The sequence below is a fragment of the Gouania willdenowi genome, chromosome 2, assembly GCF_900634775.1.
Source record: "Gouania willdenowi chromosome 2, fGouWil2.1, whole genome shotgun sequence".
NCBI lineage: Eukaryota > Metazoa > Chordata > Actinopteri > Blenniiformes > Gobiesocidae > Gouania > Gouania willdenowi.
The window spans coordinates 5,383,345-5,408,768 of record NC_041045.1 but is presented as its reverse complement, the minus strand read 5'-3'; the positions used below and the strand labels follow the sequence as shown (position 1 = coordinate 5,408,768).

Below are 25,424 nucleotides of genomic sequence, written 5' to 3'. Positions count from 1 at the left end.
TATCTGGCTGCCACTTGAAAATAAGCAATTTAAAAATAAAAAAGAGAACAAACTCAATTAAAAATCCATTTAAAAAATATTTTGAATTGAATGAAAGTAAATCCACTAATGTGAAACAGTGTGACAGTATTTGTGCTGTATGATTGCTGATTGGGAGCAACTGGAGAATAAATAAAAAGTGAGACTCCAGGACACACTGGTGGTTTTTGGGTTTGTTTGAACCTAGTTTTACATTTATACATGATAATACTGACAAACACACCTCATACTTGGTTGGTATTTTATAATATCTTTTTGTAATTGTAATCGGCATGGAAATTCTATAAAAATCATCTGTTATAATTTTACGCAAAACCTGTAAACCGTGTTACAGTTGTATGTACAGCTGTACACATATATAACTAATTACTCTGTATATGTAAGCTGTGTGGAGAAACGCTTTGTGTTTTAAATTCTTCATTTTTCTCTTTTACAGATGTTTATTTCAACTGCAGATAAAAAGCAGAAGGACTTAATGTAGACATTCAGATGAGATGTAGATATTATAATATATTGGTGGTCACAGGGGGCAGGGTTGGGGTCAATTACATTTTTCATTTCCAATTACGTTTTCAATTATCCATGCTCAATTACAATTCAGTTATGGTTACAGTAACCAGCATTTTTTCCAGTTACATTTAAATTACAATTACTTTTTATCCACAGAAAGTCCAGTAGAATTACGTTCTCAATTACTAAGGTTCAATTATAATTAGGGGTGTCCCGATCCAATATTGATATTGGATATCGGTCCGATATCAGCCCGAAAATTAATATCTGATTTTATCGGACTACGTCTAAAATCTCCGATATAAGCGCTCCGATAAGTTTTTGTTGTTTTTGGCCCCGCCCTCAGTTGTTCCCCATATACTGACAGTAAAAAGTAATTGAAGTGAACTTGAATTGTTGACTATTGTTCTCTGTTTGAGTGACATCACTTGATCAAGCCTTTTTTAACATTGCACACTACAAAATAATGTATGATTCGTGCCGATATCGCATTGGATCGATATTTGTATCGGCCAATACGCAAGGCTGCAATATCGGTATCGTATTGGAAGGAAAAAAGTTGTATCAGGACATCCCTAATTACAGTTAATCACAATTACTGAGCCTAAAATAAATCACATAATAAAAGATAACCTTCCTTTTGTGTTAGCTTTCTGTTAGCATCTCTTATGATAACAGGTCCTAAATCAGCTGTAAAATACACCAAAAACAAGTAACTATCATCTAATTTTTTTCCTATCTATTGATTACATTGGTAGGCTTCTTAATCAATTAAAATATAGGTTTGAATATTTTTGGTGTGTTTTTCAGTATGGTCATTTCTATGAAGTTTGTCATTTCTGTGCGTGTTCAAGGAAAATCAGAGACCCTTACATTTGGTAATGTTTTTTGTGTGAATATTTGGTGTCCTTTTTTGTTTTGTTTTTTTAAAATTTCATGCATTTTTTTTGGCTGCTGCTTATTCATTTTGTGGTGAAACCATCTTGTTTCTTCTCCTTTTACAACTATTTGATCTGGTTTTATTTATTTTTTCATTTATGAGAGATTTTTAATCTCGTTTTGACTTTTGTGGTGTCCTGTGTGGTCTTCTGTGGGGTTTTTTTTTTCTCCTGTTAGTCTTGCTTGTCAGCATTAAATATGGATGATGTAATGCAGTTGAAGCAGCCACAGAGGTTTATTATGGTCACCGTTTGAGGCTGTAATAGGGCTGTTTGTGCTCGTCTCCGCCTCACAGCTGAGGTCCCATTGAGTAAAACATGTTAGCCGCGCCATCTGATCTGCTTTGATCCATTTAGATTTGATTTGTAGCATCGCGTTGGCACCACTGTGACTCAGCAGACGCTCACCTGTGGCGCAGGCATAACAAAGCTACAGTAGCTGCATTAGCTTCCTAACAGTCAGAAGATGTAAGTGCACAGTAAGGAGCAGATAAAAATATACACAATCCAAATCAGAATGTTTTTCTTTTCATTATCCATCGATTCCGTACATACAATGAAATCATGGTCAGAGGTCTTGGCTTTAAACAGAAAGAGATTGGCCTCATTTATGGTATTGTTTATTTTTTATTCATCAAATAAAGCATTGTTATTTATAAAATGCAGTGTTTTTTTTTTTTTTTTTGTATTGTTTCCTTTTCCAAAAATATAATCTCGAATTGTTATCTTTAGCCCAATATCATATAACATCCCTTTGTATGTTGTTCCACCCTTAATTATTACTTAAAACAACAACAAATAACTTAAAAATTGCACAAAAGGACAAACAAAGCCTTAAGATTTACTTCAAAAGCACACAAAATAACACAAACATACAGAATGACAAAATAATATTTAAGAATGACAACAAGAATACACAAATTTAATTTAAAAATACACAAAACAACCAACAAAACTAAAAAAAATACAGACAAATGGCTCTGTACTTTCCTGTGAAAATGCTCCGATCGGTCCTTATTCTAAATGTTGATTCATTTGTTTTTAAAAAGCCTAATTTCTAGTTGATCACGTGACGTAATCAGTGATCGGCCCTAAACACACTGGCGTGTCCTTTCCTTTAATGTAAAAAAAACCCTTCAGTTCAATGCTCTTGAAACCACCGAGGATTATTTTCACGGGGAGTGTTGGATGACACAGAAATAGTGTCATGTTCCCTTTTTGAAAGCATATTATTGATGAAGAAGTTTTACTGTAAACAGTCTGGATCCTGTAGGCTTCTCTACACACAAGCACACCCTGAACACAAAGCTGATCTGTTTGTGTGTTGTTGCACAGATATTCAGAGCCAGTGTGTCTCTCCATGCAGAGAACCTGATAAGCTCATAGGCCATTAATTATTGATGATAAAGAGGAAATTAAGAGTCATCAGAACAAGAGTGAAACTGCTGCTAAAGATAGGACAACAGGAAATGTGATTTAGTGAGCAATACATCATCCCAAACCTAATTCAGATCTCATTTTTAAGTCCACCACGGTTGAGTTTTTTTTTTTTTTACTTGAACTATAATATAACACCAATGGCAAGCTCATGTAAACAGCAAAATTAGTCATAAGTCTTAGAACAGTAGCATTCACATGTACATCTTTATGTATATTGCTAAATACAATAACATGGTATAATATGTTCTCTTCATTTAAATAAACGAGTGAGGGCACATAATACAATTCTGAGTTAAATTATAACTGAAACATATGTAAATATAAAAAGTAGGAAAAGTAACATTTGAGATATTATTCACCTGTTTTACTTTAAGAAATATTGATGCAGCTTTCTAAAATCTGACTTTTTTTTTTTTTAATTAATATTTTTCTATTTTCTTGTTCTGTATTTTGGTGGTGGTGTTTTTTTTTACTCTTTTTTTTTTCATTGTTTTACTTTGTCTTTTGTTTTTGTTTGCGTGCTAGGAAGAGATAGACCGCCGCTATCAAACACTGCACAAAAACCTTACGCTGAGAAATCTTGTGACATTGGCATTTGGCAGGATTTGAGTGTACCTTTTTAACTTTTAAAGCATATAAAAAAAAAATACAATAATTAATAAGAGACCTATTAGACATTTTTGGCATGGGTTTGGGACATTTAGTGTGTCAGTAATTACATAAAATTAGGGAGAGAAAAAAAACAATAAAATGTAAATTGGAATTTGGGAAATGTTTTTATTGTTTTGTATAAACTGTGACGTCATCTTCAAAGCCAACCTACTCTCATCAAATGACACGATCTAACGTCAACACAAATATTTAATTCAGCGTACAGCATTCTCCCTAGTTTTTTGTTTTTCTGTCATCATACATATTTAGCTGTAAAGTATACATTTTTACAGCTTAAAGTTAGTGTAGAAGTCATGATGAAATCTGAATGAGTTTGACTCAATCACACACGTGTATTGTGACTCAGATTAATGTAAAACATAAAGTGAAAGTATTAAAATCTTACTCCTGCTTTGACATGTAAGCAGTTATAAGGATGACCAGCTGAAGTAACACATCAACAGGTGAAGCTTGAGTGAAGGGACAGCGAGCTTTAAGCGTCACATGATGCTAATGCAGCAGCAGCGCTGCAGGCAGACGTGGATGTGAGAGGAATAAAGAGGTTTTATTTATGGCGACGAGTGCACTAATGTCATCGATCTGTCGAGTCATGGTCTTCGCTGCCCCTCTGAAACTGCACTGTCGTATCTGCAGGGAATCCGTAAAGTTTTGGAAGTATAAGTGGAAGGTTCAGCTTGAAAATGGAGCATTAGTTAGTTGTGTTTCTTAAACCAGAATGAAAGGTGAGACAGATACAGAGGACGCTGTGTCCAGTTTGTGTGTGTGCTTGTGATGCTCATTTTCATGTGAAAGGCCTTTATCTGCTGTGGCCCCCTAAAGACATTATTAATGCTTTATTCTAATGCAGATCCTTATACAAAAGCAAACGTGCGAACACCCGCACAGCCAACCTGAATCATGATGGCGCTCAGACCAGGTTTTATACATTATACATACACAGTTGATAGTATTTTAGTAAATAAGCATTTCAAGAGTGAGGAATTTTTTTTTTTATTATTGACATCTCGGACATTTTCTTTAATCACGTGTCCATCGCTTGCCTTCATGTGGTTGGTTGGACTTTGGCTTCAGTTCCAGTAAACAAAGGGAAATGTCAACCAACAACTGGACAATAAATGGCTGTAAAATAGTATCGATGGGCAGCTGCCATTAGCCCTGCCCCCATCTCACGGCATTCGCTGACATCTCAGTCCTTAAAGTCCCAGATTATTTAATGGACTTTGGTGTGGATATTAATGTTTTTTTACAATATTTAAAATAGGTCTTTCCTAGCCCATTTACTGCAGTGATTATTCTCTAAATCATTCAAATAAAGTGGTAAACACACAGTTGTGCTGAAAAAAGCATACTATACTAAAAACTGTTTTAATTTAGAAAAAATATCGTAATTTAAGTTTTTGGTCACACTGCCCAACACTAGTTTCTGGTATAACCACTATGTTGTCTTGATGATCACAAGGTTTAATGATCACCTGCTGAGCTGAAAGCCCCCCACACATTAAGAACACACTTCAGATAAAACTCTGCATTAATTTTTAATCACGGGATATCATGGTCACTATTCCAACCATAACACCTGCCATGAGATTTTAAACAGGGATATGGGCAAAATTTGGCATATTGGTTTGTTTATCACCCATTTTACGGTGAAAGATTGCTTGTAAATGTGTGATATTGTCCCAAAACATCCATGGGAGGCATTTAAGGAGGAAGTTTGTGCATGAATTCTCTGTGCTCGTACTTTGCTGAACTGAAATCCTTTCTGAGGCGTATGGATCAGCCCTTTCTGTGTCAGGAGTTCTGACCTGGATTTGTTGAGGCTTATACAGGGTGTGTGTGATTGTGACACACACACACAAGCAGAATGAGAGGTCCAGCACAGCCTTTTATGGCCACCTTGTACTGCAGATCCTTTGCGTTGGTCGTGACTGTGTTTGGATCAGTCCCAGGGTTTTGACTGACAGGCCTGCTTTGTTTCAGTAGTTGGTTCTGGTTTAAATGTCGAGTTTAAAAAAGATTAAAATTTAATGTCTTTAAAGGAAAAATACTCGGAGAAGAAACTTCCTCCTTTTTAGTGTGAAACCATTGCTTCTGGTTTACAAAGAAGTCTTTAAAAAGGCCTAGACAGGAAGTCAAAGACGTGCAGCTGGTTAATGTTGTAAGCTATCTCCAACCACGCAGGTTTCTAGCAGTGGAAAAAGTGACTCTGTTTGCCTCCTTGGGTAAAAAAAAAAAACTGTCAAATAAAGCCTCGGCTAATTTGTAGCTTTAGATTTTATTTGACAAATATTTATTTTTAGAAATAGTCCTGAAAAGTAAAATATTTAAAGAAAAGTGTAAGTAATAGATATTCATGGTGGGAATATATGGATATTTTCTTTAATACTTGTTTTAATGCACACAATGTTTATCAAAGATGCCAATGCACTTAATCAAAGGCACATGTTGGAGTGTTTCTGTTTCACTTTAAGTTTTATTTTGAAGGCATATTTAAGAAGGGTGAGGTTAAGTGTTTTTTAAGGGTTATTAACAATTAAAGTTGTTTATATTCAAGGGAACTTTTAAGGTTGAGTTTTTTTCCATACAGGAAATAAGGGTGTAAGACAAAATCCATTTGACGATATGTGGCGATTTTTTTGATGAAAAAAAAACATTTAATTTAATTTTGCATATTTTTAAAGAATTGAAGAACTTAACAGAATCAGAATCTGTTGTAGAAGCCAAAGTCAAACTTTGAAAAAGAAAATAATAATAATTTGACAGTTTTATAAACATACCACTTGTTTTGGTCCTTGAATTACAGTTGGGTACCATTTACTTCTTCTCGCAAGTTAAAAAATAAATAAATAAATTGTGTTTCATACCGTTTTGTACTCGTAAAGGTGAAATTTGAAATTATTTATATCGCAATGTATATCTATCGTTCAGGATTGGGATGTATTGTATCGAGACATGCAAATTGTGAATTAACATTTCAAGCTAGTTTTCACTTACATCTATGTTTGGACAATGTATTAATAAAGCATTTGAGGTTAGATAAATACATGCTTTCACTTCAGTGATCTGTTCTCTATCCAGTCCAACTAACATCCACCATCAACCAAGGAGCTGCTGTCGTCGTTCTGTCTTTCAGTAATGTGGGTCAGCTGAATCTAAGCAGTCAGACCTCAGAGACCAGTGTCTGAAAATAGGAATCACACCTACTGATCACAACACATCTCGTAGCTTTGTTAAAAAAGAAAAATGGGTTAATTGGTCTTCAGATAATGAGGACAATGATGAGAGAGGCAAGATGTTGGATGCTACGGTTTGTGCTCTATGCAGGGTTGAGGTCAATTACAATTACGTCTTCAAATATCCACGTTCAGTTACAACTCGCCTATGATTTTGCTGACGGGCATTTTTTCCAATTGCAAGTAAATTCATTATTTTCCCCTGTAAGTCAATTACAAGTTACATTCTCAATTACTAAAGTACAATTAATAACAATTTCAGAGCCTTTAATAAATAAAACCATAATACGTAACACTCCTTGTGTTAGCTTTCTGTTAGCATCTCTTATGATAACGAGTCAGTTTTGACCCATGACTTGAATCAGGTGTAAAATACACTAAAAAATGTGAATCCATCATCTAATTTGTTTCTCAATTCTTGGTTCCCTTGTTAAGCTTCCTAATTAATGAAAATATTGGTATTAATATTTTTGGTGTGGGTGTCTGTAGCTCCCACTGGCAGGTAGTGGGAAAAGTTGATATCAACACATTTTAATAATTGTTTAATAATGCATTTTATTTGTTTGACTGTGAACTGTAACATGGTTCCACAGTTTTGCCTTTAATTAAATTGTAATTGACAGTTTTTATTGAATTTCAATGTCAAATACAATTAAATTACCATTACAACAGCAACAATTTTTTTCAAATATAATTATAATTACGTCCTAACTGTATTTAATTATTAATTGGGCAATTACAATTAAAATTGACCCCAACCCTGGCTCTATGTATTATCCCTTATATATTTATTTTTATTTATTATCCCTCAGTGTTCCCGAGCCTTGGTGGATCTGCACAGGAAGATGAGGCCCGCGTCACATGGGAGTGTGTGACGGGAGTGTGCGTCGGCCCGCTCCGCCCCCTGACAACCATGGCGGGGGTCAGAGAGCGCGGCTCCAGGACCCAGCGTCCGTGGTCGGTGTACACCACCACGTTCGAGCTGTCCAGTGAGATGATCGACCTAGCGCTGGCAGGTGAGAATGGGTTACCATGGAAACAACCTTTTACAATAAAGTCTTGTTTTTGGTTTTCATGTTTTTGGGGAAATATTGTTAAATGTTAAATACCTATCATTTAGTTTCGAGTTAACAGATTCAATCTACATAAAGTAACTCAGTTTGAGTTGTTCACTACATAAAATGAATATTTCATTATTTGTTATCTGCAAAATATATAATCAATGACTATGGTTGGTCTATTGGTAAGAAGTGAATGGGAAAATGTTAATACAAAAAAAAAAAAAATCCACATTATTTACTTGATTGCTTACCTTATTTACCTTACTTACCGGTATTCAATTGCTACATAAATAACACACAAGTATATTTCATTTTCTGTTCAGTGATATTTTTTTAAATAGTGTCATTTAATATGTTATTTTTTGCTAAAACACGAAAATAATTTTGCTCTGCAGGAAATTGGCAGGATCCAGAGGAACCTGTGCTGGAGTTTACTATGGGTAAGTCACAATAGATATTAATACGTTGGAAAAACTGGTGTCGTAAATATCTTCTTAAGCCATGATGAAAGTTGGCATTTATCTACAAATATGTAACAAAAGGAGTAAATCTTAGGTGAAAAGTCCGTTATAACTTTGACTTGGTTTAAGCAGGTTGTCGCTGTGAGTCAGTTGTGTCTGTAACCGTGTGTTTGTGTTTCCTCGCTTAGTGTGCTCAGACCTGCTGACACCGGTGTTGGACCGGAAACCCAACAGCTTCATAGCCGTCAGCTGCACGACGCCCCCCCAGGCCTTTTGGACCAAACACACCCAGACGGAGATCATAGAGGTCAGATAAAGGTCAAATGGGGTCAGACTGACAAATAAGTGTCTTAAAGGTCATATGGAAAGTCAAACAAGGTCTTTGGGGTCAGACAGAAGTTTTAGAAGTCAGACCGAGGTTAAACCAAGGTCACAAAGACGTGATTCCAAGGTTACAGAGATCACATGGTTCAATCCATCTTCATAGAGACGAGACTGAGGTGAAGTTAGAGTATTCCTGCAAATGATGTGTTTCAATCAGTGGGTGTGCACTGTAGCTGTTCCCACTCAACGTTCTTGAGTGCAGGACGCTTCTGTCTAGCACATCATTACGTCATTTGGAGCCACAGTCTGCACAGTAGGGTCCCTTGCTAACACGCCCCGCCCGTTTAGCATTCTGCCCTGATAACTTATGCAGCCCATCTATGCCATCTATAACCCAGTATCTTCTGGAAATTCTACCAACAGTTTACTGCAGAACAGCTCATTTTGACAGCTCAAAAAAGATGAAAAAACTCAACTAAAAAGTTAAATGGCGTCTCGGCTTTCCTTCACGACATAACTGCTTTTCACAAAGAGAGCTATGCAAACCGAGGTCATAGAGTTTAGATGGATGCCACAGAGGTCAGACTGAGGTCAAACCAAGGTCATAGAGTTTAGATAGATGGCATAGAGGTCAGATTGAGGTCAAACCAAGGTCATAGAGTTTAGATAAATGCCATAGAGGTCAGACTGAGGTCAAACCAAGGTCATAGTTTAGATAGATGACAGAGGTCAAACCAAGATCGTAGAATTTAGATAGAAGGGATAGATGTCAGCCAGAAATTCTTGATACCAAAATAGGGTCACGATGCAAAAAAGTTGGGAACCACTGGTTTAGAGGATTAATATGTTGATGCTAATCTTGGTTCTCCCCCCCCCCACTCAGGGCACCTGTAATCCCGTGTTCCTCAGCAGTGTGGCTTTTTTCCAGCAGTCCAACATCAGCCAGCACACCCAAGTTAAACTTTCAGTGTACGATGTGAAGGACCGCTCACAGGGAACGGTAAACAATAACTTTGAGTTATCTTGGTACAGTCACACACCAAGACTAACGGCAGTCTGTCCGTGTCCCTGCCTGTTCAGATGTATATGCTGGGATCTGCACTGTTTACTGTGAAAGAGCTGTTGCTGGAGAAGAGCCACATATTACAGCTGGAGCTACGGTAACACTACCACAGCAACAGCAAGGAAATCACAATGTCAGACTAGTGCATTCATGAGGATTTATTATTTGATATTTATGTTGGCTTTTTTCATGCTTTTCTTCTATCTGCCTATTGTAGTGTTCTTATTCTGCTTTTCTCTCTTTTTGTGGCTACTATGTTTTTGTTGGTTTATTATGATGTAAATATGAGCTGCGAACTGTTTTAAATGGCAAATTAACCAAATTAAGCTTAAGATAAGTTAAATATCTAAATGGTACAAATCCCAATTAATAAAGTTACTTGTTCACAGCATTAAGACGAAGATATTTCAATTCATTTTTACAGTAGTGTTTTTCTTGTATGATTAAATTAGTTTGTTAGTGAGACAGTGGTGCTAAATGGACCAAAGACTAAGAAACTTTCTACAATAGAGTGTAATAATATATAATATTTTTGTTTCTATTGTGAATCAATTTTGTATTCATACATTTTATTACTATTATTCTTTATTTTCTTTGTAATGTTTTTCCAATTTTCACAATTTCTCTACTTTTCTAAATATTGCTTCATGCTTGGAGTTGCTACAAAACACGCGTATGTTGTAAAACCTCGTTGGTCTTGATGCAAGGTGTCTTTGATGCGTAGCTCTGCGGAGAACGCTCGTGTGGGCAACGTCACCATAACTGCCTGGCAGATGGAGGAGAGGGCGGACCCTTCAATGGGACGACTGCCGGACTGCGTCAACGGCCGGGTAAGGGCCACAAACCGCCCAATGGGGCAGGTTTATCCTGATTTTAAAGAAAACTAACGTGACGGTTATAATTGTGTGTGTGTGTGTCTGTCTGTGTGTGTGTGCAGACTGTGCTGCCGGTCGACAAGAGCCTCACTGAGTCCATGGGCGTCCGGATTAAATATGCTTCACTTTGCAAAGACACTCTGCTTTGCTCATGTGAGACAACGCATTCTAATTCAGCAAATTTCTCTCTCACAAATAGAAATTCACACCAAAATGTAATTTCTCTACGGAAAAGTATAGCGTTATAATTCTTGTAGCATTCGTTCACTCGTTTTTCATTATGTAATAAAAACATGAAAAACGAAAAAAAACACATTATTTGACATTTGTTTCCAAAACCAAAATGAAAAAACTGAAAACGCCTTATTTTTCTAATTCAAGCTCTTTTGCTTCGGTACAGAAAACAAAAAACGAACACTTTTATTAATTTTCTCCATTGCCGATTTGCCAAAGTACGTGACCCGGAAGTGTACTCTCATCTGGCGCTAGCGGTTATGCTAACGGCAGTTCGGCATGACAAGATCGCTGCTTCCAACTGTGCATCCGAAACGTGTCCTTTTCGTTTTAGCTGGTGTTGGGCACAGAACCTCCTCATGGACATTTCGGAGGATTTAGAGACTCCTAAGTGTTGCAGAGCTAAATACATACAATACAAGGCGTTTTCCATTTTTTCATTTTGGTTTTGGAAACAAATGTCAAATAATGAGGGGTTTTTTTTGTTTTGATTTTCATGTTTTTGTTACATAATGAAAAAACAAATGAACAAATGATACACGGATTTGTTATAAACCCAATATCTTTACATTTTCTTTGTAAATGCATTCTTTTCAGTCCATAATATTTAGACACCCTCAAAAGAAAACTAAAGTGCTTCTTTAGGCTGAACTGACCCCAGCATTTACTTTTTAAAATCACAAATCAAGTTATTAGTAAACTAAAATCTTTAGTTCCCTGAATATGTGGGATAAATTATATTTAGGCTTTCCTAAATAAAGTACACGTACTGGACAAATGTGATGAAAGGAAAAACAGAAAAACAACCTAAAAGGTAAAAACTGAAAGCTGAACTGAAAGCATAAACATAAGATGAATAAATTAACTCTGTGACGAGTTACTAGTCACCAGGAGGCATCGCTCATTTCATCACCTAGCAACTGCAAACTTTTAATATACGTTTTTTTTTTTTCCCAAGTCAAGTTAAAAGTATTTAAGCAAGAATATGAAATGAGCTACGAGGACAAAAACCATCATTCAGTGACATTGTTCAATTCAGGATTGTTTACAACGAATGAGTTATTGAAATACTGTACATTGAGATGATATACATATACTCTTATTTTATTATGTAGTATTATTTAAAAGCTTAAAAATTCTCTTTCAGAGTAAAATCAGTTTAAGTAAAAGTCTGACAAAACACAACAAACATCACATCCAGAAAAGTCACTTCATCCTCATTCTTAATGTGAGGGATTTATACTTAAACTTTCTCAAATATAAATCTCATTCAAACAAAATGCAGTATAAAACATTTTCGAGAAAAAAAAAATGTCTCTGGGGTCGCCGGACATCTGTGATATCAAAATATAGGGTCACGACCCAAAGAAGGTTGGGAGCCACTGGTCTGATCCATCTAATGCGAGCAAACTGTGGTTCCAGTGTTCGGAGGCACCGTGTGCCGTATGTACCGTCTCCCTGCCATTGATGGGAACCTCCTGCGGGTGCTGGAGCAGATGGCAGATAGCGTGCTGTCGTTAAACATCCCCAGGCAGTTTATCAAACTGCTGCTGGAGGAAGATGCTGCCAGGTACATGCACTCGCCCATTCTCACGTATATACTGTATATATCCTACCCATGTAAATATAGTTGCCAATAGGGATGCAACAATACAGTCAGCCCACAGTTTGATTCTGATGGCCCGGATCGTTAAAATGTTTCCAGTGTTAATTGTTTGAACTAAATTTTAAAGAACAGCAAGGGATTAAGAAAGAGAGCTACAACTGTTTTATTTTACTTTGAAGGAAAACATTCATACACATTCCTGTATATGGTGTATTGTATGAAATAAAATAAACAAAACTTAATAAAATACATATAAAATGAAATAACACTTCCAAATGACACCGCCCACATACAAACTAGGGAAATGTTCATTCAAAAACATATAAATAAACCTGTACTTCAGTAAACTTAAACTGGCCATTTATTTTATAACATGGTTACATTGTATTTAAAAGATGACGGAAGCCCAAATCTCCAAACACTGAAAAACGGCTGCAAATGTGAAGTCATGTTGGAAGTGTTTCCATTTAAATAGGGGATGTGAGTAAAACAGTGGTTACAGAAACGAATTTATTTTGTTCACAGTTTTTGCTTCCTTGTCATTACACTCGATAGTGAAAGCAAAATGTTCCCAGTCATGAATGTGCGCCCCTAATTAGAAAAGATTTGGATGAGCTGCAGGAACGGTCATATCATCACCACAATGAATAGGGTTCATACTCTAGTGGTCATTAATTTTATCAGTAAATTTGAAAAAATTGGGATGAAAACTATTGAAGATAAATAAATTCTATTTTAAAGGTTTGGCCTGATGGTGTCACTGTAGGTTCAGGTTTCTTTATCAAGGGCTTATTTACAGTATGTGTTGTAAGTGCCTGACACAAAAACTTTTCCGAAAACCCTTTTCTGGAGGCAAATATCCCTTTGGTAAAATGTGTAATATTTCAGGATAATAGGAGGGTTAAAGTGAATGCTGTCTGTGGGAAACTTGCATTGGTTTGCAGGGTGTGTGAGCTGGAGGAACTGGGAGAGCTGTCTCCCTGCTGGGAGAACCTGCGGCGACAGATCGTCTCCCAGTACCAAACCTCCCTCCTGGCCTACCGGGAGACCCTGTCCGACCTCAACGACTACAGAGGTCAGCGTCCGCTCCCCCTCACAGGTCTCCTGATGGCGTGTATGACTTAGCGCTACCATTAAACTTTTTCCCCCTTCCTTCAGGCCCATCGTTCAAAGCCAGTAACCTGAAGGCAGAGAGGAAGCTGGAGTTCATGTCCACCAACCTCCACATTCAGAGGATGAGGGTTCGGGACCAGCTGGGCTTCGGTCAGATTCCTTCACTAACCCCCACAGTCTAGACATTGATAAAACAGATAACATTACCTACAGATAAAAAGCAAAAAGCTGAATATGAGTGAAAATAGGGGTTATAATTCCAGCTGCACCCTAATGGATTTCTTCCAACTAATCAATATAATGTTGTTTTTCAAGTTTTTATGTGTTGTTTATTTCTAACAAGGCATTACCAGTAGTTAAAAAAAAAAAGGAAAAAAGGGTTTTCCTGAAACTCTTTACGACATCCGGCTTTGAATTTAGATCTTTTTCTTCTACTCTTGCCAAGTTTAAAACTAGCACTGTTGCCATGGCAACATAGTTGTACATCACAAGTTTGCTCTGTTACCCTGCTAACCAAAGCTTATCCCATGTTTGTTTTTTAAGATTTAAATTCTGTTGCTATAATAACAGTTTGAGTTGTCAAACTGACTTAAATATTCTGTCCAACTGCATTTCTTTTAGTTAAAGGTTTAAATGCATGGAAAGATACAAAATATGTAGTAACAGCATACTGTATATGTGCTCACTTTCATTTATTTAAAAACTGTGTGACTACTGTTTTGAGAAAATCTTTAAAATTACTCAAGTCTATTGAAATACATTTTCCGCCCTATTTTAGTTACATTATAGTCCTGTATAAGATTTCAAAATATTTATATTTTTATTTCCATCATAATATTCATGCAAACCTTGCCCGATGATGCCCATCTTATGAAATATTATGTGGTTAAACCCATTAATAAACCTGTTGTAATGGTAAGAAGTTAATGTATTCGTAGACAAGATTGTGTGATGTCAAAATAAGATAAAATGTTCTTTAATTATTACCTGAAAATGTATTTTGAAAATTGAATAAAAGTAGAAAAAAAATTTAAAACATTTTTTAAATCTTTTTTTTAATTTTTTTTTACTAAATAGTGTGTTAAACCTGTGTATTATAAAAAGTGATGATATTTTAAGAATAAAACTACTTAAAACTCACTGTTTCATTGTTAAATTTACATTCCAAAGTTTGAAAATAAAGCTTTTCTCTCACGATATCAACGTGCTACATAGAGTCTGTGCGGAACGGCAACATAGTGCTGTGTTTAAGGTCTGTTGGAGGTTTTTTTTAACGTGCGTTTTCTCCGCAGAGCAAACATATGACGTGATCACAGTCGGCGCTCCGGCTGCTCACTGCCAGGGATTCAAAAACGGCGGGCTGAGAAAACACATCCAGAAGTTTGAGGAAGCGAAGAAACAGTGAGTTCAGGCTTTTAAACATTTCATTTAATCATTTTTATGCTTTAGTGTTGAGTTTATTTTTTTCATCAGTGGGTTCTCAGTATCCAAAACTGGTCACAGGCAAAAAACTATTTTTTATTAAACCCTCTTCAGCATCGTTGTTGGATTTTGTTTTTACATTTAACCCTTTTCGCGCCTCCGATTTTGTTCTTTGTTGACCCATTTCTGTTTTGTTTCCGTTTCATCTGCTTTCCCTAATTAGATGTAATTAACAGCTATTAAAATTCCTGAAATCATGACAAACATATTAAGTTAACTATTGTTAATAATTTAATCTTTCTCACACAAGATTACGTAGCTCCAGATTTACCTCATCTTGCCATCTATTGTTTTTGCTCCCGTTGCTCGACATTCGGCCAAATTTATTTGTATAGCACATTTCATACATAAAGCAATTAAATGTGCTTTAAATGACTAAAAAGGGCAACATAAAACATTAAACAGTTTAAAAATTAATAAGAAAATCTGCAATAAAAACATTAAATCAACAATAATATGATTAAAAATCTCCCTCTCAGTCATAAGCAGTAGAGAAAAAGAGTGCCTTAAAAAAATGTTCACATTGGATGCTGACTTCATCTCTGCTCTCCATGAAAATGATGAAAAAAATTACAATATTGCGAAGTATAACTTCCGTAATTATTATTTTTTGGGTCCCAAGGTTCACTTCAGTTGAAAACCACTGCTTTATTTCACTTAACACCTTTTTTGCTGATTGATTGATTTTGACTTCTTTTTATTCCTACTTTTAATGAATTCCTTGTTTGTTGCGTTTGTACTACACTTCAGTTCTTTGGCTTCCTCTCATTTTGCTTTCATTACTTTTTTCGGTCAGCGTGTTTGAGGAGGAACGGTGAGTCCCGCTTTGCTCGTTGTCATCGTTTGTTTTGTGCCACCGTTAGTCATTTTTACGGACAGGATTGAGCTTGTTAGATGTTTGTAAAGCTCCATGTCGATCTAAGAGTTTAGTTTGTTTTGTGTCTAAAGTAACTCAAATGTGTCATCACCAATATTTCCTTTTGTGAGACTCAGATGTGTACTTGTTAAATAACTAATAATAATACTGCTCATTTTGTAGACTGATTTATTGAAAAAAAAATTTAAAAAAACTGGCACAAGAAAGTCTTATAAAATGGGCCGCAGCATCTCTTGTTTGTACACCACAATCTGTTTCACAAAGCGAGTACATTAGCCCTAAAAAGCCAAACGTTGACTTTAACACTGACTTTACGTCATCTTCACTGAAAAATGATTTTTACATTTCCTGAAATCTTTAACTGCAATCAGGCTTTAATTCCTTTTTGAACACAGCCATATTTTTCCAACTGTATCTTTTCCTTGGACTATCAAGTTTGAAACTGGCTCTGTTGCCATGGTAACATAGGTCAACTTCTTTGTAGTCACAAACTTGCTCTGCTACTATCGTAACCAAAGTGTTACCTATGTTTTTAAATGATTTTGCATTGCTATGGTAACAGTGAGAGTTCTTTTTTAAAAATGTATTATTAATCTGTTGCCATGGTAGAAGAGATTAATTTATTCTCTGTTTTTAAAGAGTCCACGTTAGTTTTTACTATGTGGAACTAAGAATTTCACTATGTGATTAATAAAGGACAAATTATTACATTATAGTTCTGTTACCATGGTAATTTTAGTAACCATGATAACCGTTGTTGTACTAACAGACGCTGAGTTTGATTCAAATCTTTTTATAAAATGTGCTATGTTGCTATGGTAACAGAGTTTGACTTCATGCTCTCATGGTAAGTCTGTTATTGTGAGATGTAAGGCTACATTAACACAGTTAAACCTGTCATTATTTGTTTCTAACTTGTTACCATGGTGACTGAGCTTTAATCTATAACCTTGGGAACAGAGGCTAAGTTTGACTAATTTAATAATGTAGTACTAGCTCTGTTACCATGGTGACTTAGTTACTTTTTTATCTTTGTTCAATTAGTAGTCATGAAGTAATGCTGTTGTACGAAGGCATTTGTTTGCTAACATTTCTGTTACTATGGTAACTGAAGGAGTTTGAAGCTACTCGCTTTGTGAAGCAGAACTCACAGATTATACACTAAGCAGGACTTTGTCACAAAACAGCATGTGCATGGAGACACCGTGTCTGCCCAGGTCAGGCACCGACCAGTCACACGCCACTCTGCGTGCCTGTGTGTTATATTCCACAGCAGCTCCCAGTCCGGCTCCCAGTCCATCGTCTACGGACCGCAGGACGTGGTCCGAGCCAAAGAGATCATTGCTCACATCAACACGCTCAAAACTCAAGTCAGCTACTACGCGGAGAGGCTTTCCCGAGCCGCCAAAGAGCGATCAGCCAACGGGCTGGAGAGGACGCTCGCCACGCTTGCTGATAAGGTACAAGTGTCTGTGACAGGGTTGGGGTCAATTATATTGACCAGCCCACTGCATTATCAGTGGACACCATGTAGAATCCATTATTAAGTCAGTGATGCTCAACATGGGGCTTTTTATGTATTAATTAAAATTATTATTCCCACAGAAAACCTTAAAATGGGGAAACTTAATTTTTTGCCCAATTTTTTCCCAATAAATACCACTTATTTTCTTTTCCCCCTACATTGTGCCTCTTTTTGTTCCACATTTTGCCTCTTTAAGTTCCCTTTTTCCATTACATACCACCTGTTTCCTCTTTATTTGCCCATTTTAATCACTTTTCTTGCCAAGTTTTTTGCCACTTTTGGACCATTTTTTTGCCACCTGTTACCACGTCTGCCTCCACTCGCTTATCAAAAAAAAAGTAGCGGATCGGACCGGCCCACCGGGATGATGCCCGGTATGCCAGATGGGCAGGTCACCCTTGTTTTTTAATTTTAATTCAATTATCCATTTTCAATTACCACTCAATTATGATTATGGTGACCTGCATTACAATTATTATTTTCCCCAGAACATGAACTACAATTACTCATGTCTTAAATCAGCTGTAAAATAACTAACTTGTTTTTCATCTTTTGGTTACGTGGTTAGGCATTAAAATATTGGTATTAATATTTTTGGTTGTCACTATACGCCTCAATTTCAATTTTTTGGAAATATTAAAATGAACCTTGAGAATCGACAGGTAGTGGAAAAAGTTGAAATGAAACATTTTAACAATTAACTACACCTGATCTACACCTGAACACGTCTCCCTCGTCTTCTGTCCGTCAGACTCGTCAGCTGGTGACCGTGTGTGACTGCAAGCTGCTGGCGTCGTCCATCCAGGCCCTGAACGCAGCACGGCCAGAGTACATCGCCTCCCAGGCATCGCCGTCCGCCGACTCGGAGCAAGTGGTGCTACGTAACGACCAGGACACCCTGCTGGCAAAGTGGAGCGGCCGCAACAGCCGCTCATCGCTGCATGTGGACTGGCACGAAGAGGCGTGGGTCAGTTTTCCGACAACAGAATAGTAGAATTAAATTCAGGTCCTTTTATTAAAACGCAGACTTAACCAATTAACGCACATTTTTATTTTATTTTTTATATTTTTAAGATTAGAGCTTTATTCGTCCCAAAGTGGGAAAAATTGGGTTGTTTTTTTCCTACTTATTTTTTTATTTGTATTTATTTATTTATTGCAAGACAAATAATACAAACAAAAACACAAAGCCATAGAAAAGAAAATGAGAACAAAAAAAAACAGACCAACAACTAGGGCTGCACAATTAATCACATTTTAATCGTGATCACAATGTTGATTGAAAGGATTTTACAAATCTGCTCGTCGGCAATATTTACATTTAAAATATGGCTTCTGCACTCTGTAATAATATATTTATTTTGTTAGCCTTTGTTACATTTTAAATTCTTGGGTGAATTTAAAAAAGTATAATTAAAATAATTCTATTAAAGCTGCATTTTGCACTGTAAACTGTACACATTTTGTTTGTGTAACAGTAGTGTAATAAAAACAGTTTGTTTTTTTTCCAAACATGATAAATAATTGTGATTATATTCGCGATTACAATATTGATAAAAAATAATCATGATTATCATTTTGGCCGTAATCGTGCAGCTCTACAAAGAACAGGACAGAACAGAACAGAAGCCGATTAGCTTCTACAGTTTTATAATATATACATATTAAACAAAAGGAAGATGACCTGTGTATATGATGACAATGTGTGTGTGGGTCTTTCTGTGCGTGCATTTGGATTTTCTTAAAGAGAAGTCTGTCAATTTTGTCTCAGTAGTTATTAATAGTCAGGTGAGGTGGAAAAATACATGGAAATGAATAATTAATTAATGAAATGGCAATATTTGTCAGGGCTTGATTTGTTTAACAAATTTTTATAATTTTTCTACCATTTCTGGCTCATTGTTGCTTGACGTTCGTGGTCTGTATAAAGATCTGAGGGATTGGCTTGTCTTTAAGTGCAGATTTCTAATGCAAATGGTTGGAAAGAATAAAAAATAAAAACCATAGAGAAAAAAAATAGCATAAAACAATAAATTGATTAAACCAAGACAACAAAAACTCGCACATTTTTCCGTATCGCACAAAAGTTAAAGTGCATCAGATGTGGACCAGTCTATCTCACTCCTTTTCTTCTTGAGAACTAAAATGTCCGATCTCACAATGAATCATACATTTACATTTGTGTGTTTGTCTTTCAGGAGAAGGTTTGGCTGAACGTGGAAAAGTCTCTGGAGTGCGTCATCCAGCGTGTGGACAAACTGCTTCAGAAGGAGACGACGCCCAGCGCCAACACTCAGGACAGTTCACACAGTGACCAGCAGGGCGGCGGCACTAAAAAAGGTCCGCTGCAGTCTATTCTCCATCACTTGTTTAATGTTTGCCTGATTGTTGTTGCCTCTGTTTGAGGAAAATTGTTCTTTTTGTCTGATTTGCTCAAAATTTTGGCAAAAGTTATAAATTTTTTAGCTTTTTTTTAATTGTCAGTTTAAGTGTGCAGTTGTAAAGGAGTTCCTTCAATTACACCGGCTTCACTTTGACTTTTGAAGTATGTTTGTGGCTGTGAAAGGTGACGAGAAGAGACGAGCATTCTGGATCAACCCAGGAAGCTTATCCCAGGACTCTCCACCAATACCACCACGATCATCATCATTGCTCCCATCATCTTCCTCTCTCCCCGCTCTCTCTTCTGCTCACTCTCCCAGCCTCGAGCAGGAAATCTGTACGTTCTACTCATCATCGCTTCTTCCTTTCTTTTTTTTTAAATTTCAGCTTTTCATTCATTTTAGTCGTCTTGCTTCTCTTGATTATTTTCTATCTGACCTAATATTTGGCTCATAATGGGCTGATTCTCCTTTAGCTACCAATAAATACATAATTTAAAATAATTGGAAGATGGAATAATAATAAAATAATGATAGTAGATAATTAAAGATGCAAAAAAACTAAATGGTAAGAAAAAATGACAATAAATGTGAAAAATGAATGATATTCATGAGAATATTAAAAATTGAGAATATAAAATAAATAAATGAAATCAAAATTGTTTATTTATGTGTTAATGAATGTGTGCGTGCGCTAATCATGCCCCTTTGTGCAGATGGAGTTCCTGCTGTTGAGGAGGCGTATCCTGGTAAGAACTTCCTGTTCCTCTCACCTCCTCATCTCCTGTTTTTTTTTTTTTTTTGGACAATCGACCTAAACCCTCACTTGCAGAGTCGAACCATTAAAAAGTCTGAAAATGTTTATGGTGTTTGCGCCGTAGGCGAGTGGAGCGAAGTGCTGTACCCGCTGCTCACCACGCTCTCCGACTGCGTGGCCATGATGAGCGACAAAGCCAAGAATTCCATGGTATTCCTGTTGATGCAGGACAGCGCCCCTACCATCGCCATGGACGTGTCGCTGCAGTACCGCCGGGATGTCGTCTTCTGCCAGACGGTCAGTGATCTCACTCACACAAACACACTTTGGGTGTTAACCTCTTCAGTGCTCTGCAGTTTTTGTCCATACATTAGTTGAATTATACACGAACAACGATAGAGAGGAGGAGGAATAAAAACAAGACAACACTGACTACAGATGAGAATACACAAAAAAGGACTGTTCAGAACAACTCAAGAATGTTTGACCAGAGAGACATGTAAACCCATGTAAATTTGCGATGGTAAAACAGGGGACGGGACCCGGATAAGCAAACTGCTTCTCTCGTCTCCTTTTTCGGCATGTACAAAAAAGAAAAAAAAAAATGAAAAAAAAAAAAAAAAAAGTGAATGTAACCATGTCGGAAATAAACTGAATAAATAAATAAATAAAAATTTCTGCTTTTATAGCCTTCCCTACTGAGAATTGGAGAAATGTAGCTGGAGCTTAAGGCTTTCACTTATTGAAGTATACTAGTGGTTCTCAAACTTTTTTGGGTGTTGAAAGAAGGTGAACTTCTTTTAAGCCCCACCTACGCCCATTGCCCCCCCTAAATAATCCTTTAAATTATTAAAATGTTTTGAACTAAAGGAACAAGTGACGTCATATTCTATTTTGAATAAAAAATTAATGAGCTACATTTTCAGGCTTCTCATTATTACTTAATTTGTGTGTAGGCATTTTGTTTTGTGTTATTAATTTCAGAAAGGCACCTGTCATACCTTGCATGCCACACACTCTGAGAAACACTGAAGTGTACCATGACACATTCAGTGAACTACGTGAGCACGCTGAATGAACACAGTCATCAAAACGATTGTTAGTCATCATAAAATAGTTGAAAAGGATGAGGGAAAAGTTGAAATTTGATCTCATTAAGCAGTTGTTCCAGTTGGTGTAACGGTTTGACTCGTGATCTTGTCATCGAGTGACTGGTTTCTAACACATGTTGCAAATATGTATAAATGAATGCATGGTTGTCATCAAAAGTGTGTTTTTCTTGTATTGTGACTGAATAATGTGAAGTCTCAAATTCTGTTATGACCAGTTGAACTGACACACCAACAGATAATTGTTCTTTGAACTATTTCAGAAATTTTCAGTCGTTTTGATGACAGTTTGTGCCATATCACACCAATCATTTAGTATGCTGCTGATAGATGATAATAGCATCAGTATTTAGACGATGATCAAAGGGATTCTGACGTTGTTGCAGCTCACTGCTCTCATCTGCGGCTTCATCATCAAATTAAGGAACTGTCTCCTTGACAACGGATTCCTACGGCAGCTTTACACCATCGGCCTCCTCGCCCAGTTTGAGTCTTTGCTCAGCACCTACGGTACACACACATCACATACACACACACACATATACACACAGGATATTTTAATTTTGTGTGTGTGTGTGTAGGGGAGGAGCTCTCCATGTTGGAGGACATGAGTGTGGGCGTCATGGATCTGCGTAACGTCACTTTTAAGGTACGACTATCACGTGTGTTTAATGTGCATGTCTGTACACCCAAAAAAGTGTGCATTTTCTTCTAAACTAAACATTTATCTGTTTGTCTTGTAGCTTAAACACACTTTTTTAGTTATTATTTAATCATATATTTAGTTAAAAGGGTGTATTTTTATTTTATTTATTTTTTTCTGACTTGCTTATTTTATTCTTTAATCATCTATAAACAAACATGTACAAACAATCAAAAGAACAGTTCATGTTATTTTTATTGACCTAATATTTATTTACAGTTTTTGAATGAAGAAATCAAATGATAATATTTAGTTATCAATATCTTGATCATATTTTGAGATTAGCTATAAACTAAACCAATATTTGTATTTAGCAATTGAAAATTGTTAAATACATTGTTCTCGTAGGAGTTATTACTTTTCTTCCGCAACTCCTTTGTCCTAGAACTCCTCCTAGGCTATTAATGCAGCACTAATGACACGCATGTCATCTCATAGGGGCAATGTCAAGAATGTGCACTCAACCTTTTTTGGAGCCAAAATGTCGAGTTCAAGATCGTGTCAAGTGTCCACAACCAAAAAAATTCCATATCTCTATAAATATTTATCATATAAGTTCGATGCTTACATTTATAAAAAGCTCATCTCAAGTGGAGTATTTTATTTCCCTAGACCGAAGCTGTACGACCTACCAGTAAAGTCATAGGTAGGGGTCAATGTTCATGACGTCACAAAAAAAATACTTTTCCCTCTATTATTTGGCCACAAATTGAGATACAGTGCTCAGACTGGTACCATTGAACAACATTTCCTTTCAGTGTGTGACCTTGACCTTTGCTCAAGGTCATATTTAAGGTTGAAGTCAGTCTTCTGTTTTTCCTGCATTCTTACTTTCAATTTAATTAGTAAAAAGACCAAAGTTGTCTACAAATCCAGATACAGGTTGTCATTTTTGCCAGTTTTTTCAATAGGTCAAATACGTATTTGCCTTGCGAACACAGGTCTTGGCTAGTTGTTATTATTATTATTACACTTTTAGATGAGTTACTAAAAAACACACAATATTAAATATTTATCCATTTTTGAAGCAAAATCTTTCCATTCTTCTCATCATCAGCAGCAGTGATGCTAAGCGTTTGTGTTCTTGGTTGATCAAAGGTCACCCAGGCGACCGGTAGCTCCGCCCCAGACATGCTGCCCATCATCACGGGAAACCGTGACGGCTTCAACGTCAGAATCCCCCTGCCGAGCACCATGTTCGAGGCGCTACCCAGGGAGATCCAGAGTGGGATGCTGCTGAGGGTGCAGCCGGTGCACTTCAACGTGGGCATCAACGAGCAGCAGACGCTGGCCGAGAAGTGAGACAGACAGACACACACACACACACACACATACACACATACAAAGGTGTGACAAGAGCTGTCTGCTTTTCTCAGATTTGGAGACACTTCGCTGCAGGAGATCATCAACGCAGAAAGTCTGAGCCGACTGGACTCGTACTACCAACAGTTCAAAGAAGTCCTGCCTGAGGACTGTGAGTTCATCACAAGGCAAAACATCCCATATGTGAGCTTTAGATACTACTGAGCATGGAGGAATAAAACTCCTTGTTTTTGTGAGCACATTACAAAGCTACATGGGAATATTGGTCTATTTATTTCTATTTCCTCTGATGTAAAAGTATGAGCAATTGTCTAAGAATGTAATCTTAATAAAATACAGTAATGATTCAACTTCTTACTTACAGTAAGTAAACGTTAAAAAAAAGTACACGTTGAAAGATTTACTCCAATACAAAATGAGCATGTGTTATTAACTAACGATAGAAAATACTAAAGATTTGCGTACATTATTTCTAAGTGACAGTCTAACTCTTTGACAAACCAAACCCCCAAAGTACCTGCATTAAATTAATGCTATATTTTAAATAGAGGTCACTGACGTTAGCTCATTTATGTAGCCTGTGCTAGCAAAGCTATCTCAACAGAGCTTTCATTTAGCATTTTTAAACACTTTAAACTTACAAACAGAACAGTGAACTTATGTCTGTTTCCTCCTCTGTTAGTCTTTTTCTACAGTCCTTTTTTACTCATGTGCCGCCTTCTTTGCGTTGCCAGATAAGACTTAAAATTCCCTTCCATTCGAAGGTGCCTAAACTTCCTGCTTCACACTCAATAATCCCAACCTGGCAACGCAGCTTCTACAGCTAAGTTTTTTTCACTTTATCTTATTTTTTTCTTTAGTAAAGTTGAAGAAAAGTAAAAAGTCTTCACTAAAATAAATACTAATTACAGTACAATAACAAAGTATTTTTTACTTTCATCACTTGCCATTTATTAAATTAACTAAAATTGTGTCATAATGTTTTAAAATGCATCAAAAAAGCAAAAAAAAATGACCAATGAAAAAAATAATTAGGTGTTATCAAACATTTAATCTGTTTATTGTATTTCATCCAAAGTGAAGGATTCTTCCTCCTTTGTTGTGAGGTATGACGTTGAAGGTCGCGACCCCGTCTTCTGTCCCTGCAGGCCTCCCTTGCTCTCGCTCCCAGACGTGTCTCCCTGAGCTGCTGAGGTTTCTGGGTCAGAACGTCAACGTCAGGAAGAACAAGAACGTGGACATCCTGTGGCAGGCGGCCGAGGTCGGACCAAAACCTTTGAATTCACATCACAGCTTCACCCTCGGAACCTAATAAATAAATACCTCACACAGTTAAATATTACAGATGTGTTGTGAACTGTCAAACCCTTAACTTGAACTTGAATTACATTTTTCTGCAAATGTATATGTAAACCCCCGATTGGCAAAAATAATTACAGTAAGTTAATTTTGTCCGCTTTTATGAAATGTATGTTAAGGTTTTGTTTATTCTCTCTTATAACTCTTCAGCCCCACCGGACCCGCCCGCGGGGGCAGCACCACCTTTTGTGACTCTCACGGGTCTAAATATTGTAAAGAATGAATTAAATCACACATTCTATACCTCTCCTAATCCTAAGAAACTCTGGTAAAACTGTAGGCAACCCACATTTCACACAGTTGTGGCAAAGTGGGCTTCCACCTGAACTTTTTTGTATA

The 25,424-nt window shown here is 36.6% G+C and overlaps 1 protein-coding gene across 9 annotated transcripts in view; it reads left to right on the top strand.

The window, feature by feature from the left end:
• Window positions 1–25,424, top strand: part of LOC114474074 (type I inositol 3,4-bisphosphate 4-phosphatase-like) — a 30,857-nt gene that overhangs the window by 776 nt on the left and 4,657 nt on the right. For 2 of the 9 annotated variants that reach the window (XM_028464111.1, XM_028464063.1), the window contains exons 2-24: window positions 7,645–7,848; window positions 8,289–8,333; window positions 8,543–8,661; window positions 9,562–9,678; window positions 9,759–9,838; window positions 10,466–10,571; window positions 10,679–10,769; window positions 12,273–12,420; window positions 13,401–13,531; window positions 13,615–13,719; window positions 14,862–14,970; window positions 15,848–15,865; window positions 17,205–17,388; window positions 18,205–18,420; window positions 19,652–19,793; window positions 20,020–20,172; window positions 20,551–20,583; window positions 20,716–20,888; window positions 22,087–22,210; window positions 22,282–22,349; window positions 23,502–23,701; window positions 23,780–23,877; window positions 24,875–24,987. In XM_028464111.1, the coding sequence (XP_028319912.1) occupies window positions 7,746–7,848; window positions 8,289–8,333; window positions 8,543–8,661; window positions 9,562–9,678; window positions 9,759–9,838; window positions 10,466–10,571; window positions 10,679–10,769; window positions 12,273–12,420; window positions 13,401–13,531; window positions 13,615–13,719; window positions 14,862–14,970; window positions 15,848–15,865; window positions 17,205–17,388; window positions 18,205–18,420; window positions 19,652–19,793; window positions 20,020–20,172; window positions 20,551–20,583; window positions 20,716–20,888; window positions 22,087–22,210; window positions 22,282–22,349; window positions 23,502–23,701; window positions 23,780–23,877; window positions 24,875–24,987 (2,676 nt within the window). In that variant the 5' untranslated portion in view covers window positions 7,645–7,745. Of the gene's footprint in view, window positions 1–7,644; window positions 7,849–8,288; window positions 8,334–8,542; window positions 8,662–9,561; window positions 9,679–9,758; window positions 9,839–10,465; window positions 10,572–10,678; window positions 10,770–12,272; window positions 12,421–13,400; window positions 13,532–13,614; window positions 13,720–14,861; window positions 14,971–15,847; window positions 15,866–17,201; window positions 17,389–18,204; window positions 18,421–19,651; window positions 19,794–20,019; window positions 20,173–20,550; window positions 20,584–20,715; window positions 20,889–22,086; window positions 22,211–22,281; window positions 22,350–23,501; window positions 23,702–23,779; window positions 23,910–24,874; window positions 24,988–25,424 lie in introns of all 9 variants that reach the window. The other 7 variants (XM_028464088.1, XM_028464052.1, XM_028464120.1 and 4 more) reach the window with 4 other exon arrangements.